We start from the raw sequence: 19,653 nt of genomic DNA on the forward strand, positions 1-19,653 counted from the left end.
GGAAGGTTCATAGGGTCATGGTGATGCAGATGAGCAGGTAAATCCAAGCAGTCCCTTAGGGGGCCGTGCTACATCAAAATCACATAAATATTAATTTGGCACATCTATAACAACATCCTCAGAAGATCAGTAGTCTGTCCTACCCATCTGGTCAAGCTCCTTCTTCTCCACTGTTTCCCTCAGTACCTCGAATCTTGGAAAGACAGTTTAACCTTGTGTTCAACAGTTACACAGATGGTGGTAATAGACAAGGACACCAGTGTGTAGATCCTTGTATCACCATGGATGTAGAAGACCCAGTATGTCTTGGTCACAGAGCCTACACCAGCGACCTAGGTGTCCTGTACCAGGGTTACCCTGAGCTCAAGAAAGCTGTGACTTGAATCTGGTTAGAGAACACATTACATTCAAAGGTCCCTCCACCTGAAAGAGGTTATGCAGGACATCAGTACAGGCATCTTGTGCAAAGAGAGAAAGCCTGAGCAGAGCCTGAACTGCAAGGGTTCTGCTTTCCATGGGCATTGTGCCCTAATAGGGCCCCCAATTATGTCACTTCCAGCATTATACAAGGCCCCCTATGAGGCATGGAGGGTCTGGGTTGCTCCCCAGAAGGGGCAAAGGCTGACACTTGCTGGAATTCCTTTAGGCTGATCCCAGGGTTCTGCGACGTTTTTTTTTCCCAGAAGAAAAACATCTTGCATAAGCACTTGCCACACAAAGAGAGGGGATACATACCTGCCATCCAAGATGCACCCCTTTTGGCCAGTACAATATATATATATATATATATATATATATATAGTGACAGGCCAATCAGGCAGATGCATGTACACAGAGAGACGGGATGCTTGTGACATCATTGGCCTTATATGGCCATATTTGGTATCCAAATGTTAAATAAAGCTTTGATCATCATAAAAATGATTGTTGCTTTCCGGGAGAAGGGTGTGGTCCTCATTACCAGGACACAATAATTCACCAGGAAATGTATTGGTAGAGCTTATTTCCTTGTAAATATTTGGATTTTGTATTTGTTCATATTTGTTAACAATCTTTTGTTTAGTTTAGATTATGCAAGTAGGCCAATAGCATATCAGTATATATATAGAGGCATATTGGATTTCTCTACACCTTCAAATAACTACATTCTAAGTGCGTGAGTCGGTGAGTAAAATCACACTATCGAGTACTATTTGAATTATGATTATATGAGTCAATACCTGCATTATAGAATAATTTCAGCTTACAGTCATTGCTGTTGGTTTTCTTATGGTGACAACAGTGGACAATGCTCTGTTGACAGGTGTACAGTTGAGAGGTAGAGTGTTGTCACACTTTAAGATGCACTTTCTAAGCAAGGACGTTCATGGCAGGATCACCAGGTATTATTTAATGAAAGCTGCTGATTTGAAAAGATTGAAAATTACTTTTAGAATGACATTAACATGTTAAAGTTTATATGATATTTTAGTTATCATGTTTACATCTACTTTAATTTTTTTCAGCTAATGGTTTTTATGATTGGTTGAGTTGGTTTGAAATTGGCTTGCAGTCAATGTGTATCTTCCCTCTTCAAGTTAATCTGGTTGCAGCTTACACAAGGACCAAGGTCATGGATATGTGTGATGCAACTACATGCCTAACCAATTAAAGGAGCTCCCAGTTTTCCGTCTCAAAGACTATTCCTCTAGTGATCCAGAATACAAACTGTTATCACAGTGGTTGCATATTGGTTGACAAATGTTATATATGCAACTCCCTTCTCATGGGATTACCTTTACATATACTACCCCCCTTCAGTCCATAATGCATGCAAGACTCATACACCTTACCAACCATTCAGTGCCCTCCACCCCTCTCTGCCAATCCCTGGTTTCCACTCACCCAACGAATAAAATTGAAAGTAATAACAATAATTTACAAAGCCATCCACAACTCTGTCCCCAGCTACTTCACTAACCTTGTCTCAATATACCAACCAAGCCATTCTCTTCAGTCCTCCCAAGACCTCCTGCTCTCCCTTTTCACCTCCTCCCATGCTCGCCTCCAGGATTTCTCCAGAGCTTCTCCCATCCTTTGGAACTCCCTACCCCAATCTGTTCGCCTGTCCCCTAATCTATCCATCTTTAGACAATCCCTGAAAACCCTTCTCTTTAAAGAAGCCTATCCTGCTTCTAACTAATACACTGTTTACTTTCTCCATCAGCTCATCCCCCACAGCTATTACCTTTTTGTATCAATTGGCCCTCCCTCTTAGATTGTAAGCTCTAATGAGCAGGGCCCTCTGATTCCTCTTGTACCAAATTGTAATGTACTGTAATGCCCTGTACACACGGTCGGACATTGATCGGACATTCTGACAACAAAATCCATGGATTTTTTCCGACGGATGTTGGCTCAAACTTGTCTTGCATACACACGGTCACACAAAGTTGTCGGAAAATCCGATCATTCTGAACGCGGTGACGTAAAACACGTACGTCAGGACTATAAACGGGGCAGTAGCCAATAGCTTTCATCTCTTGATTTATTCTGAGCATGCGTGGCACTTTGTGCGTCGGATTTGTGTACACACGGTCGGAATTTCCGACAACTAATTTTGTTGTCGGAAAATTTTATAGCAAGCTCTCAAACTTTGTGTGTCGGAAATTCCGATGGAAAATGTGTGATGGAGCCCACACACGGTCGGAATTTCCGACAAGGTCCTATCACACATTTTCCGTCGGAAAATCCGTCCGTGTGTACGGGGCATTACTGTAATGTCTGCCTTCATTTTGTTAAGCACTGCGTAAACTGTTGGCGCTATATTAATCCTGTATAATAATACTATATATTAAAGTGTATATAAACTCTAACAATAAACCTCTCTTATTTGTTCCCTTTTGGGCGATTAATGAGGACCTTCCACCTCAGTGGCAAGATCCACTTATTTAAGGTGTCCCTCCTCCCTAAAACATTGTGGTGGGGAATAGTTAGACAATATACTTACTTCTCCCCGACTTCCATAAGGCATCTGGTGATGTTATCCTCCTGCCAACAGCATAGTGCAGGATCATCTTCTCATGAGATATGGGTTACTCAAAAATCTAAAAGATCTGGCTTGAAAAAGGATGACATCACCTTGCACACGAAGAGAGAGCAGCATAGATCTAAAAAAAAATGAAATTTACCCAAAGGATAGCAAGATTCAAGTAAAAATACACATGGCTCTTGTATTTATTTAATCATTTTTTACTCAGATTTCAGCTTTAAGCCCTTGATAAGAGCTCTATCATACCACCCTGTGAAGGCATTCATGCCTGGTGTTTGGCTATTCAGGCACTAGGAGCAAACAAAATGTGAATGCAAGCACACAGGGAGCGATTGCCTAGATGTCTTCGAGTAGTCCTAGATGTCCTGTAGTAGTCCTAGATGTTCAAGAGCAGTACTAGATGTCCTAGAGTAGTCCTAGATGTCTTTGAGTAGTCCTAGATGTCCAGTAATAGCCCTAGATGTCCTAGAGCAGTCCTAGATGTCCTAGAATAACCTAGATGTCCTAGAGTAGTCCTAGATGTCCTAGAATCATACTAAATGTCCTAGAGTAGCCCTAAATGACCTAAAGTAGTTTTTCATGTCTTGTAGTAGCCCTAGATGTCTTGTAGATGTCCTAGAGTAGTCCTAGATGTCCTATAGTAGTACATGAGCTTAGTTGCTATTACAGTGAATGTGTCTTTCTCCCCAACAGGCCAGCTGTATTTGGAATATGCCAGTTGCGAAGGTCCTTGGAGTAATTTTGTTCCATGTGGCTTTAGTGTCTCCAGCATTACAGATATGTCAAGACGCTGATAAGAATGCTTACTCAATTGTTACATGTGGAGCTCCTGGGAAGGACGGTCTACCAGGCATGAATGGGGAAAATGGAGCGATGGGGGAAAAGGGTGAACCAGGTGAAACTAAACACAATTTTAATACCAATAAATACACATAATTAAAGATATACTGTATAGCCCAGTACTTCACCAGGTGGAGTCCACGGGTCTAGGAGATCTTCTGACCTCTTACATGTCTTGGAGACTCCACCGATAGTTCCCACCCCTCCTGTTGTATCCTCCATAATAACATTTTGGTTTTGTCTAAATAACCCTCTAGAGATATTTAAGGGAACCTTCAGGTGTTCTGACTCAGAACAACCTTGTGGTGTTCTGGTGTGACATATTCAGTACTGTATTAAGGATTGCAGAATTTGCTGTTGTCATTGACCCTGTAAAATTTCAAATCAAGAAGAGCTGATGTCAGACATACAGGAGGAGACTTTAGAATCGTTGTCGCTGACCTCAGATTACTGTTTCAGGATGTGCAGTAAGAAGAGTTGTTTAGCTTAGTTGCTGTCTTAGTTGGTCATCCTGTCCAGCACCAATATTAAACCTGTAAGCGCAGTCTTCTTCAGGCTGTAAAAATGTCTGCTCAGCTAAAAACTAACAGTTTGTACGTCTGAAAAAAAAAATGTATGCTAACAATTATGTCATGATATAAACTATTGTGATTATTGTTATTACTACTACTGCTACAACTCTTGTGTTTTTTTCCTTTTACTGTCCAGTAGGCCACCTCTATGAGTACTTGCTTGCTATGTCAGTGGAGGGGGTTGGAGGGCTTAGAATTTACATTGAGGCCCTGAGATCTGAGATGCTGAAAAAGACTGGAGAACTACTGAGATCAGAGCATTTAGTAGCAAAAGTATTATTAAAAGTTTATTTCCTTCACTGATGCCCCTTTTCTCTGACAACTTCTATCGACAGCACTGGTTCCTAATACTGTACTGACTATGCTGACTTATCTTCTGCTACCTGTCCTTGATTTAGAAATACTTTATGTTGGGAGCAGGAAGGTCGCTGAAGGGACCATCAAAATGTTGCTGTGGTGCCCTATGATCTGTAGGTTTACCTGCTCAACACAAAGGTCCTAATTAATCCTTTGAAACCCAGATCCAGGAAATTCCCCCTTGCAGTTCCCATCTGGCTCCAGAGCTCTTTTCCTCTCCCTGAAGCTCGGGTCTGTGAGTGAAGCCTTGGCATCATCACGTACAATACTGGGCTGTTAACCCTATATTGTACATGGTGGGAGTGAGTATGAGACTCGTGCCTGAAGCGCCTTAGAGAGGAAGCTGCAGGAGACCAGTTACATGGATCAAGGCAGCCTGCTGGAGCTCGGAGAAGGGAAATAAATACTTCTTTTCTGTGCATCCCTTCGACCATATGAGCATTTAACCATTGCAATGCGAGGGGGCCCCATTGCAGGGGTGGATTTTTTCTTTATTATTGGAATTGGAATTTAATGGCAAACATGTCTTTTATTGATTTTACAAAAAGACAGGAATACAAAACAGATATATAAATCTGTATAAGAACATGAACATATATGTAGGTGGAGACCTGAGGGCAAAATTACAACGAGCAGGTAAGTATATATAGTACGGAGTCAATCAGTAGATAGAATATATAACATAACAGTATACGCTACTCAAACTCATTGTACCACAGTGCATATAGCAAGTACCAATAAACTGCATTGATTACAGGGGCCCAAGGTATCGACATCTCGATGAGAGTGCATTGCATTCCATGGTGCCGGAAATCTATGTTGGGAAAGAAAAGAGAGGAAAAGTGTGTAACTAGAGGGGGAAGGAGTATGGGGGGGAGAAGTAAGAAGAATCCTGGAAGAGAAAGTCTCAAACATCTATAAATAATATTGAACTGCATGATGGGGTGATGGAGACAATGAAAAAAAGCCTCACAGGGGGGCTACGACCCAGGGGTATGTCCTCACCTTTAACTATCTCAGGAGGTAGGTATAAAGGCCTCATTAGGTAGCGGTAAAAAAGAACAAATGGCATCTGAAGAGGAAAAATGGACCCAGATAAATTAGAGGGTCTTAAATTTGTCAAAAGAATCAGAGTCCATGGATAAAATGTCTTCCACTCGCATAAATTAATTTATGGTAGCTTATTATAGAGTGATGGGGGGGGGGGACTTCCAAAAGTGAGGGATAGGTTGTCTGGCCGCCGATAAGAAAAACTGTAGAAGACTCTTCTTTTGAGATGTAATGGAGCCTGGTAAGATGGAAAGCAGAGCCATTTCAGGCAGGGCTGCTGTTAGAAATCATGGGGACCCATACACTTACCTTACTGGGCCCTGTTTTCCCTGCTGAAAGTGACTGAGGTCATTGATTTATCAGTCCCTTTCTCTATAGTCTCAGCTGCACAAATCAATGAATAGGAAGTGCTGTGAGGCTTCCTTATCATTTTCAAATGAAGCATAGTAAACTCAGTTTATGGGTCAGTGATAAATGGACACAGGAGTGATTGGTAACAACTGCTCACTGTGTTCATTCAGGAAATGAAGGGGCCAGTAAATTACATATTTATTGCCCCCTTCTCTATCCTGAAACATCCCACTGTGTGCCCGCAGAAGCTGCTGGCGGGAGAGGAGAGAAGCTGGAAGCACTGCGGGGGGAAAGGGGCACACAGGGGGGCATGGACTGCAGATGGAAGTGGCGCATGTGCTAGAAGAAATCCCCCTGCTGTGCAGCTGGAGGGGGAAAGAAGAGGAGAAGCTGGTCGGTGTGTGCAATTAGACAGTATAGCCAGACCTCCTGCTCAGTAGGTGTGCGGGCCCCCTTTTTGAACTGATGGGGCTTGGGCCCAGTACAGGAGGGCTGGCTGTACTACCGTATCAGAGACCCTGATTTTGGGAGTACAGTAATGCCCTGTACACACGACCGGTTTTGCCGTCAGAATAAACTCTGAAGGTTTTTCCGATGGAGTTTCGACAGAATTCCGCTCAAGCTGTCTTGCATACACACGGTCACACCAAATTCCGACCGTTCAGAACGAGGTGACGTACAACACGTACGGCGGCACTAGAAAGAACGAGCACTTCCGTCTCGTACTTGCTTCAGAGCATGCGTCATTTTTGGTGCATCGGAACAGCATAGAGACGAGCGGTTTTACCGATAGTAATTAGTTCTGTCGGAAAAATTTAGAACATGTGTTCTATCTAAGTTCGTCTGAATTTTCGATGGAAAAAGTCCGATGGGGCATACACACGATCAGAATATATGATGAAAAGCTCCCATCGGACTCTTTCTGTCGGAAACACGGCATAAGTGTTAAGGATACATCATAGATCCTGTTATAGATTGCGAAAACCGTGGACTCAAATGGTTCAGTCCATGGGCAGTCCCACCATATGTGTAAGTATGAGCCTCTCTCATGACCACAATGCCAGCATGTAGCGAGAGTGGGTGGGAAGGCTCGATGGAGAGTCAACGGATCCCTATACCACTGTGAAATGATCTTAAAGTTTTTCTCCTGAGCATGGCTAGATATACAGTATAGGTAAATATAAAGAAAGTCTGCTAGTCAGAATCCGAAAGTTCACGACCCACTTCAGTGAACCCGAAAGGGAATTGGACTTTAAATGTATTTCATGGTGTTTGGAACTTAGGTTACACTGCCTAGAGACCCAATAGACCAGTAAAGATCAATGGCCAGGATAAGAGGACAGAATGCTGCCATGGCTAGGTGTCCTGTAATGGAACAGGATCTTTAGGCTCAGGTCTTGCTGTTATCTGTCTTCAAAAATTTCAGATACATTGTGTATGATGTATGTGCTTGTTTGATTTTGTTCATGTCCCACTGTAATATTCATTGCAGTAATCATTTTTGTAATTATTGTTGTTAACTTGGATTATGTAACTATGTATTCCATGACTAGGTCTGCCTGGACCACCAGGAAAAACTGGAGAAACTGGAGCAAGAGGGCAGCTGGGACCAGCTGGACCAAAAGGAGAAATGGGAAGCAGAGGAGATTCAGGTAAACTTTCAACTGTAGAAGAACAGAAGAGTCATCACTTTCCTGCCAAATCAGACATTACTGCCAAGCTATGATAGCTGAAAGACTCTTCATTGGCCAGTTTGAAAACAGGAAAAACTTATGAAATATTTGGCACTACTGGACTGGAACTACAGTAATTGTGTAATATTGTATATCCCGTTACCTGCAGGCAGCTGCTTCTGATAAAAATCGTACCTGCTATGCCTTCTTCACAGCTTCTGGATACTGTCCCGATTAACTATCTTCCAGTATTGTAAAGGTTAACAGATGCCACTGTAACTGAGAAAAGTTGCACCACCCGCGCCCTTCTGCTGTCCCCACGATTCACAGAACCCAATTTAATAAAATCCCACAATGCGTGGCAATCTGTGAATAGCAAAGGAGTTCCTGTCATTCAAATGCGGCTCTTCCATTCATAGAATGCAATGCATTATATGAGAGCAGTAATGCAAGCAATATGAATAGCAAAGAGGACAGAAGGAGGCAGGCAATGAAACCTTTCTCAGTAGCATTGACTGCAGTTAAAGTGATTGTAAAGTCAAAAGTTTTCTCTTATTAAATTACAAAATGATGCTATACCTTCCTGCTCTGTGCAACGATATTGCACAGAGCCGGTCCCCTAGTTTTTTCTTTGGTGGTCCCCCGCCGGTGCTGTCCACTTCTTAGCATGTTATTAAAGGGGAAAAAGAAGGAACTAGGGAAGGCGAAATATAAGCAGGTTAATCTTCACCATTTACTCTTTCATTAATGATTAGGCCCTCCTGGAGTACAAGGAGTTGCTGGACCAACTGGAGCAAGAGGAGAAAAAGGAGCTAATGGAGAAACAGGTAACCAAGAACATTCACTAAAGTGCACACTCTGTGATTACATTAATCATTTTTATGACTTTAAAGTGGTTGTAAACCCTCACATACACCCAGTGAAGTGACTGGTCTCATGTGATACACAACGATGAAACAAATCCACCTACATAAGTTGTACCTGTTTATCTGCAGTCTTCCCTTCTCTACAGCCGTTCAAAGTGCAGAATTTATGCAGGATCTCTAAGCTCTAAAAAGCAGGGGGTGGAGGCCTGAAGTTACATCAGTGAGGAGAGTTCTAAGAGCTGATCAGAGGAAAAGGACAAACCCCCTTCACACAGCACACAGGAACAGAGCTGAGGCTGTCAATCAGCTGAAGCTTCCTCCCCTTTCACCATTATTCTCTTGGTGTCAGGAAAACTTGTCAGAAGTGACTCATGCTGATAGCAGAGGAACGAGGCAGTAGACAGAAATGAGACTTAGTACTTTGAATTGAGACAAGCAAACACTATAGAGCAGTGATTCTCAACCTGGGGGTTGGGACCCCCTCGGGGGTCGAATGATGATTTTCCAGGGGTCACCAAATCCTGGGCTGTTCCTGAAACCGGCACCACTCTCCCAGTCTTATTGCGGCCGCCCAGCAGGGCTGTCCCTGGAGCCTGTGGCCGCCCAGCAGGGCTGTCCCTGGAGCCTGTGGCCGCCCAGCGGGGCTGATCCCTGGAGCCCGCGGCTGCCAACTTAGCCTCTTCACAGCCACCCATTCAGTTCACGGCATGGCTGGGGGGCAGAGACTAAAGGTCAGCTGACTGGTGTGGAATGTTGAGTGGGAGGGGCTGGAGGAGACCCTATCTCCTGATTTCGGCATAGGTGTCACTGCTACAAGACATCACAAAGTCAGAGACACAGAGAAGCCGGAGACACAGTGAGTAACACTACCTGTGATTATAGTTGCCATTAAAAGTCCCCACTACAGTTCTCAGATCAGCGGATGACCTTGATCAAGAGCGCCTAAGCTGGCTGATCAGAACTCCCCCCAGCATTGCCACTAATCCCATTCCCCCCACCAAGGAGTAAGAGAAGGAAAAAAAATAGAGAATACATGGAAGGGAGAGGAAAAGAAGGGGAGGAACAAATTAAAAGGGAGAGAAAGAATAAGAGAACAAGAAACACGGCTAGAGAGGGATTGGGGGGGAAAAAAAATTAGTATAGAGACAGATAAAAGGGAAAGAAAGGAGAACACAGAGAGAGTGGTACATCCTAAAATGTACCATAAGGGGTTTTAATACTGTACGAGTGGAAGGGACTCAGGGAGCGCTAAATGTCCGTGGGTTAGGGGCGCAAATTACTTGTCTTGCCTTGGGTGCTGACAACCCATGCTATGAAAATAATTTCACTGTTAGGGATCCCCACAACTTGGGAAATTTTATCAAGGGGTCACGGCACTAGGAAGGTTGAGAACCATTGCTATAGAGAGATATGCTTTGTTCATATTTCATGTCTGAGGTTTACAACCACTTTAAAATTAAAGAAGTATCCCCACAAACTAAAAATTGGGGGATGTGGGATTATGCTCCATAATTTTTCAGCAAAATGTGATATAGCAATGAGAATGGTGCCACACCAATCATTATAAATGTATCTTTTTATTGATACCATTAACATAACTTTCCATTCATTTATTGTTTTTCATGTAAGATTTTCATGCTCCATCCACACCATTGGGACTGTGAAAGGCATGGACTTTTCTTCTTGTTTAGCCAATGACGCAGATAAGTTGCACATGTAATGCAACAATAATGAGGGGCCCAACTCTTGTCCTGATCCCCTATTTTGCATTCAAAATATAGGTGGTATGCCTTTTTTACAACTGCTGTCATACTGCACTTTTTGAGATGCAAATGTAACCTTGCCACAAATGTAGCAGAAGTTATTTGCGTTGTTTACACCGTTTTGAGGCATCTTGGCTCCTGAGGGAAAATATCACGCAACTGTTCCATTGAAATGTTAGGCGATGACACTTTCACAAGCCACCAGTTCTAGCTGCATGATGTGTAGACCTGATCAAGACAAATGTACCTTGCAATAAAAGAACTGTAAATTACAGTTAGGTAATAAGTGAAGATAAATGTATACACTTCCATGTGGTACCATTTTCATTGTTCTACCGTACTTTCTCGAAGTTACGAGGCATCATGATCATCAGACACCTCCCTCCCTTGTAGGAAAATATACTCGCCTGTGTATAAGTCTTTATTGTGAAATATCTTGAAAACTTTAGCCAGCCAGCATCTTTATCACCTGTTTTCTAATTCATCTAATCAAAATATGTAAGAGTTAGCATGTCAGAGGTCGATAATTTCCCAAAATTTGTAGACAGTATAATTGGGTGTTAGTGACAGCGCTCTTCTCTGGTAGCAAGCTCCACTGAAGATGAGTGCTGTCATTCACCATAGCAGCCAGCAGGCCTTTAAGTAAAACAAAAGCCTTGAAAATCTGTGTGTATGTGTAGATAACACCTGTACCCTCTGTGACATGTCCAATTAAGAAAAACATCTGACATACAAGAGGAGACTTCAGAATCGTGGTCGTTGGTCTCAGATCCCCTCCTTTGCAGACTATGCAGGAAGATGATCTTGATTAGCCACCATAGTGGTGTCATTTAATTGCCATCACAGCTCTTAGTCATCCTGTCCAGCACTGAAATTAAACCTATATGCCCAACACAGTAATCTTTGGCTGTTATCCCGAGGTGGTATCATTTAATTGCCATCACAGCTCCTAGTCATCCCATCCAGAACTGAAATAAAGTCAGTTTTTCCAACACAGGCTTCCTCTGGCATATATCCCAGAGTGGTGTCATTTAATTGCCATCACAACTCCCAGTCACCCTGCCCAGGACTGAAATTAACCCTGTATGTCCAACAGTCTTCCTCAGGGTCACCCTGGTGGGTGACTACTCAGATGAAAACTGACAGATGTGAGTAGTTTTAAAAAACTAAAGACGTTTGTATTAGAGTTATAGAGTAATTGTGTGCTAACAATTATGTTATAAAATATCCTTATTATTACTTTGTCTTGTTGTTTCTAGTACTTGTTTTTTTTTCTTTTGACTGTCTACTAGGCCACCTCTTTCAGCACTTGTTTGCTATGGTGTTGGAAAGGGTGGGAGCACTTAGAATTTACACTGAAGCACAGAAATCTGAGATGGTGAAAGTCTGAAAAATGGGTGCTACGGAGGACAGAGTGGTTATATGGAAAATGAATGTATAAAGTTAATTCCCTGCACTGATACCCCTCTTTCCTGTGAACTTCTTTCCACAGCACTGGCCCCTAATGCCCTGTACACACGATCGGACTTTCCGATGGAAAATGTGCGATCGGAGCTTGTTGTCGGAAATTCCGACTGTGTGTGTGTTTCTGACACACAAAGTTTGAGAGCTGGATCTAAAATTTTCGGACAACAAAATCTGTTTGCGTAAATTCCGATCGTTTGTGGTCAATCCTGACACACAAAGTGCCACGCATGCTCAGAATAAATTACGAGACGGAAGTGCTTGGTCTGGTAAAACTATCGTTCGTAATGGATGTAGCACTTTCGTCACGCTGCGATGTTTTAAATTATTTAATACAGCGCATTCTCTTCTTCTTTAGATTGCTAGAAGAATGAAGTTGTTTTGCTGCTCATATTCACACAGATTTCTCACAAACTTCTTTCTTTATTATTTCTCGTGATTTCATGAATATAATATTTTTATTCGTCAGATCTACCGAATAATTTTTTGTTTTTATGTTTTTATATTTTTTATTATTTTGTGTTATTTTTTAATCAAGATCTCCTGTTTGTTTTTGTTTTTTTTGGTGATATCCATATTTTTTTTGGTGGGTTTTGTGTGTCAAGTTACCACAACACCATTATTTTCTTATATTTTTTAATCTCAAGGAGGTTGTTTGGTGTTGGTGTCCCTTGTTAATTTGACATTGTATTTTTGAAATGTACCTGCCTACTGACAAACAAACTGTCCTTTTTGAATTAAAACACATAGGCAAGTATTTGTTAAAAAAAACCTTTATTAGGGGTCATAACCAAATAAAGAGGGAGGCAACGCTGGAGAAACAGCTGAAATTGGTGAAGCCTTTGTACCCCAGGGCACACATCAACTATTTTAAGTCAAAATTGGTGGCCTGAGGAGTCCATATATAAGGGAGTACAATCTGGTCCAGAAGTCCAAGAGATCATGAACAGCAGCAGATGACATACATGTCCCCAGGCTGTGGTCATACAAGAGACTGCTTCTTTTGTCAGACCAGACTGAACCCAGGCCATCACTTTCTTGTCTTCCTTCCACTCTTCCTTCCAGGCTGTGGCTGTGGTGTTGGAGGTGTGACAGGAAGAGGAGGAGGAGGATGGTCCAACTCACACAGGTGGGTTTTGTTGGTGATTTGTCCCCTCAACCCCTTATTTAGTTGCCCCTCCTCCATGTCCTGCAGTTTGCATGCAGCTATGCAGGCAACGCCCTCTTGATGAGTGGGGGTGGTTCTGAAGGCTGCAGAAGCCTCCCCAATCAGCCTGAGCGCTGACTCCTCCACGTTCCTCCCCTTCCTGGGTCTTTTGGTTGAAAGGTGGAGGGGAGGGACCTGGGATTGTGTGAGGCTACTGGGCCTGGCCACCTCCTGGCTGACACTTACCCCTGCCTCCTCCTGGCTGCTGAATTCCACAGCCTCCTCCTGTGTGCCACATTGCACAGCCTCCTCCTGTGTGCCACATTCCACAGCCTCCTCCTGGCTGAGGTCTTCCTGTGTATGAAAAAGGGACATAGTTTTATTTTTTGGTTCATCAATCACACACATTTTCAGCTCATGACTATTGCAAATTGAATGTTAACAAATATAAAAGACTATCATTCTGAGCCCAGCATTTTTCATTCTTGTCCCAATTATTTTTGGCTACTACTGTCTATTGATATGTAAACGCCTTTATTAAATCAGCAATTAGTGATCAATCATAACATCTAGTAAACATCATTTATTTTTTCACAAGAAATCTGTAGAACAATGCTATACCTGGCTCAAGCTGGGCTCCTCCACTTCTTCCTGGCTGGAAGGCCCAGGTTGGACATCGGAAGCCTCAGCTGGGGTGGAAGGAAGAGTGGAAGGTAGGGTTGAGAGGGATTGCCTGACTTCAGTCTGGTTTGACAGAAAATGCAGTCTGTCATAGTACCAGAGCCTGGGGACATAAATGTCATCTGCTGTAGGTCCAGATCTCATGGAATCCTGGACCTTCTTGCGCTCCCTAAGATAAGTGCTCCTCAGGCCACCAATTTTGGCTTTTAAATAGGGGATGTTTGCTGTGGGGACCTGCAGCTTCACCAACTCCAGCAGTTTCTCCAGCGCTGCCTGCCTCTTTAATTTGTTATTATATTGTGGATGTTTCACCTGCCACAGACAGGGCAGCTCCCTGTACTTGTCTATGAATAGGGGGAGGAAACCGTGGTCTTTGAAGCCATCCATTTTCTCTGCAAGACACAACACAAGACAAACACTAATATCAGGCTAAACTCTCCTAATCTTGTCCCGATATAGGCCTCAATCTATAAGCAGTATAGGCCCAAGTTAAAATGGTACCTTCGTTATAACGATCGGCACTTCCACTACTCCTTCCTCCGCTCACAGATCGTACGTACGACGCACGCGTGTTACGCTTTATATACACTGTGCATGCGTGAAACTCCGCCCGCCCCTGAATTCTTTCTAGTCTATTCCCCGCCCCTTCTCTTTCGGCGCAGTGGGGAGAGCACATGGTGGAGACACAGCAGGTGCGTGATAATTTCAGAACGAGGAAGAGGAAAGCCTGGAGCCAGAAATGTCCCAATCCCACAGGAGATTTAAGGCATCAAATATGGCCTTTGTAGAGATGGTGGAGATGATGGACATCTTGAAGAGGGCCGACTATGATGGGAAGTATGGACCTTACCCAAACCCAAATGTAAGAAAGGCCAAGATCATGGCTAAAGTTGTGAAGAGTCTGCACAGGAATTTTGGGGTATGACGATCCAAGGATCAACTGAGGAAACGCTGGTCAGACCTGAAATTGAGGGAGCACGATCAGTACAGAAGGATCAGGAGAGTGCTGCAAAAAAGTAAGTAGTTGTCCTGTGTTCCTAATCTTATTATTATTACGTCTGTGCTGCTCCATGTGCTTTTCTTTACTGTTGTATAGAAACTTTAATGTTCATGGGCACACTAATCGTTCGTAGGAAACATTGTTCGTTCGGCCACTAAAATACGATGTTTTGGGCAGATGCAGTTCAATACATTTTTTCAGGCCTAGTTCTATTAAAAGAAGTTTGTTGTCTAGATGGGTTTGTAACTAGAATGAAATGCAAACTTGATTCAGTGTAAGGAGAGGACACTCAACAGCTGTTTACACATCTGGATGCAGGAGCACTAGTGTGGGACACCAGAACAAACTTTTTATTAGGGTGTCCCACACAGGTGCTCCAGTGGATACTATAGGGGTGTCTCCATCTGTGAAACTTGCACAAAACAGGTAAGTATTCCAGCTTTAGAAAGGGAAAAAAATAATGTTTTCAGCTTGGAACTCTGCCAAAACAGACAATTGGACAACACTTCCAAGCAATGTTTCATATTACTATTTCTGCTATCAAATATCTGTGTGCTAAGTATACCTTTTTGTTATTCACATAGGGGAGAAAAGACTCGGGACATCAGAGGAGACCAGGGACCCCCCACCTCCAGAAGAAGGGGAAATACCACCAACACAAGCAGAGGAGGAGGGAGACGTTTTTGAAATTGGCGAAATAGTCACCACAATAGGTGAGTGTCTGAGACCACAGCTTCAGGTAATAGATGTATGTCTGCATATTTATAATACATGGTGTGTTTTTTTGCTTATTTTTAGGTGATGTGGATGTTGTGGAAGAAGAATGTCATTTCACCAGTGAAAGTGCCCAGATCCTCATCGGGGAAATAATGGGGTGCAATCGCGATTTAGAAAATCTAAAGGAAAACATCAATGATGTTCAAAAAAAATGAAGAACGTCATAGATGTTTTAGGGAGAATATAAAACACCCAAAAATAACTACATTTTTTCTCGTCTATTTTTGGTTTTCAAAATTTTTTTAAAGTATTTTAAAAGCCAAATTTTGAAGATGCACACAGTGTGTCAACATGTGCTATTGCGTTTTGTGGGTGCAACCCCTTCCTCGCTAATAAAGTAGCTGAGAGGAAGGGGTTGCACCCCCAAAACACGTCCATCCCTATGATGGGAGCTAGCACATGTTGATATTAGGCATGGGATCAGGAGGGAAATCCCCATTTTGAATCCCAATTTGTGTGCATCTTCAAAATTTGGCTTTTACAGGGGTGACTTCACCACATCTGATGAAGGCAATATCAACACAGTTTGGACATACTATTGTCTGATATTGCCTTCACTTTATCAAAGTTGAACTTTGTAAGTTCCTGAATTGTGTATATTATGCTTTGAAACATGCCTGTTTTACCAAAAAAGGCTATTTATAATTAATGTGACCAAAAAAAATGTTATACACCAAAGATGTTGGTTTGTTCAAAAACCCTTTTATATATGCACATGTGATTGTGCTTTGAGTAAAAAGTTTGATAATCAACAATGTGTGGCTTCTTGTTTCAACGCTCAAAGCAGTTTTTGGAGTAAAGTTAGTGTTTTCAGTGGCAATGGGTGTTATTTACTAAAGGCAAATCCACTTTGCACTACAAGTGCAGTTTCAGTGCAGTTTCAAGTGCACTTGTAGTGCAAAGTGAATTTACCTTTAGTAAATAACACCCACAGTGCTTTATAATTTGCCACAATCACGCCATTTTCATGACTCCCCAAATTTCTGTCATGGTGCTGAAAATGATGAATATTTTTGTCAGTAATGCATTACATACATTATCAACAAAAACAAGGTGTGTGTGTAGCAGACCCACAACATAATAATAATAATAATAGTTAGCCGAAGAAGAGATTGTCACCTCATGTCTCAAAGAAATTATTTGGACTGTTGAAGAAAAAGGCCAAAAACAAAATACCATTAGATAACCGAGGAGACCGCTAAAAGAAAGCCAAGCAGTAAATCAAAGCAAATATTAGTTCAGTTTCAAAAATAAATTTATTTTAAAAATGTCTTTTATACGGACCTTGCGGGCACTTTAGGGGGGGCAAGCCAGAACGGCCAGTTTCAAGCGCCGTCAGGGTTTTTTCATTAATAATAAGTCCGACCTCAGGCCCAACTGAGGCAACATAGCTCAAAGAATTTCTCCTTAAAAAGTTGTGGAGAACACAGCAAGAAAGGATAATGTGATTAAGTTTATATTCCGCCATGTGTATGGGTGTTTAGTAAATAACACCCAACAGTGCTTTCTAATGTTACACAATCACGCCATTTTCAGGACTACCCACATTTAAGTCAGGGTCTGCTAAAAGAAACACAAGCAGTAAATGTCAGCAAATATTTTAGTAGTTAAAATTGTTTTTTAATTTAAAAAAATGTCTCAGACATTGTCTGGCATATTGATGGCGCCCCTACCCGCAAAGTATTCAAGGTATCTTAGATGGACCTCGCGGGCACTCAGGGGGGGCAAGCCAGGACGGCCAGCTTCAAGTGCCGTCGGGGTTGGTTCATTTACATGAATTCCGGATTCAGGCCCAACTGAGCCAGCATAGTTTGCAGAATTTCCTTGTTGCTTAAAAAGTTGTGTAGAACACAGCAAGCCAGGATGATATGATTGAGTTTATACTCCGCCATATGTATGGGTGTAAGAAATAGGCGGAACCGGCTGGCCATTATTCCAAACATATTCTCCACCACTCTTCTGGCTCTGGCCAGCCGGTAAGTAAAAACCCTCTGGTCTGGGGTGAGGGTCCTCATAGGGAATGGCCACATAAGATGGTCCCCCAGAGCAAATGCTTCATCCGCAACGAAGACGAATGGGAGTCCTTCCACATTGTCTTCAGGAGGTGGCAAGCCCAAGATGCCATTCTGGAGACACCCGTACAACTCCGTATGGGTAATGACTCCACCATCCGACATCCGGCCATTCTTCCCCACGTCCACATAAAGGAACTCATAAGTAGCCGACACCACTGCCAACATCACTATACTATTAAACCTCTTTAAATTATAATAGTATGACCCCGAGTAGGGGGGTGGGACTATGTGGACATGCTTCCCATCAATTGCCCCTCTGCAGTTGGGAAAGTCCCAAGGGGTGGCAAAGTGGAAGGCCACAGTCTACCATTCCTGTGGCACTGAAGGAAACTGTGGAGTCAAGCAAGACAAAAAAATTGTCATTTTGCACATAAACATTGCAAGCAGATTAGACACAAACATTCTTGGCCAACATCAGTATAACATTTATTTTAAGGAGTATTTAAAGACAAAAGTATAAGGTCCACCTATCAGATTCCTCACCCCCTGTGATGGCCCATTGTAAAAATTTTAGGGGGGGAGATGTTTTGGACAGATAACCATCTCCACTTCATTGAGAGCTGAATGCATAAATGATGTGTGTTACTTTGGCCAGGCCCTCCATACTTACACTATTTGCAGCCCACTGGACAGTAAAGAAGTGTCATAATACAAAAATATAAATACATACTGTACAAGTTGAGGCACATTTGTACATTCTGCAATTACCTATCAAGATAATAATAGGAGAACAAAACTTTAAACAGTACCATTTGAAAGTATTCAGGCAGGCCCTTGCACTACATGCTTTGGTGAATTCATCCATAAATATGACTCCAAAAGAGGTAGGTATAGTGTGTATGGGTTTGGCAAAGTCAGAATATAGAGGATTGGTATTGGTTGACTTAGTGGTTGGGGGGGAGGGAGGGTTCCAAATGATTTTGGGACCCCAAAAAAAAGCCTCTGGCACTCTGCCTGAATTTAAGGAAACAAATAACATTTGTACACATTTTAGGGGGTGTTTAGGGTAAAGCACTACAATGGAACTGACAAAATACATTGTTAAGTGACTAGGCTAGGTGTATATGGGCACAGGATAGCATGCTGGGGAGGTTAGTGAAGGCAAATATGCATGAAGGACAAAAAAGTTACTTAAAAAAATTCCAGCATGCATGAGGACAAAGGGGACATTCACAGCATATTACAATCATGGTAATTAGGAAATTATGAAAGAAATACAATACATTAGCAAACATTAAATACATATAATGTAGTGTTAAAGGATAAAACTTACCCTAATATAGTCCTTCTGCAGGACCTATATGATGGCAGAACAGGTCTCTGGAATAATGATCCCTAGAGCCTGGGGGGAGATGCCTCTCGAGAACTTGATGTCCTGCAGGCTTCTCCCAGTCGCAAGTACCGCAACGTGGTGACTAGCCTCTGCTCCGGAGTGATGGCTTGCCGCATGCATGTATCCTGCCTGCTGATATAAGGGGACAGCAAAGCCAACAAATGGTGAAAAACGGGGTCCGTCATCCTGAGATAATTCCTGAAATCGTCAGGATTATTCTCACGGATCTCACGAAGCAAAGGCATATGAGAGAATTGGTCACACTGGAGCAACCAATTCTTGGTCCATGAACCCCTCCTCGCCCTGTTCATGGACTGGGCTTGTGTCAAAGCTAAAAGCCCAAAACCAAGCTCCTGCACAGCACGAACTCTACGCCGAGTACGTACCCGCAACATGGCTTCAAAATGGTTGACTGGTCAGAACGAAGTAACAGAATGCACTGAAGAACAGCAAGGCCTGTGAAGAGCAAACTAAAAATCAGCAACGAGCGGACAAGAACGCACTGATAATCAAATACGAACTGACTGCACGCACTGAAAAGCAGATACAAACCCACAGAACACCAGTAAAATGATCTGAAAACCACGAGTCTGAAAAGCGCGAATCATCTCTCACCAAACTTCTACTATCACGAGTTAAACACGAGATTAGCAGAAGGAGCCCAAAGGGTGGC

The 19,653-nt window shown here is 42.6% G+C and overlaps 1 protein-coding gene across 1 annotated transcript in view; it reads left to right on the top strand.

The window, feature by feature from the left end:
• The first annotated feature begins 1,121 nt into the window (after positions 1-1,121).
• The window catches only part of LOC141106470 (uncharacterized), a 63,031-nt gene continuing 44,499 nt past the window's right edge, over positions 1,122-19,653 (top strand). The window contains exons 1-4 of the mRNA XM_073597269.1: positions 1,122-1,164; positions 3,725-3,926; positions 7,755-7,853; positions 8,630-8,701. Of these exons, the coding sequence (XP_073453370.1) occupies positions 3,743-3,926; positions 7,755-7,853; positions 8,630-8,701 (355 nt within the window). The 5' untranslated portion in view covers positions 1,122-1,164; positions 3,725-3,742. The remainder of the gene's footprint in view (positions 1,165-3,724; positions 3,927-7,754; positions 7,854-8,629; positions 8,702-19,653) is intronic.

This window comes from Aquarana catesbeiana, linkage group LG08, assembly GCF_042186555.1.
Source record: "Aquarana catesbeiana isolate 2022-GZ linkage group LG08, ASM4218655v1, whole genome shotgun sequence".
Taxonomy (NCBI): Eukaryota; Metazoa; Chordata; class Amphibia; order Anura; family Ranidae; genus Aquarana; species Aquarana catesbeiana.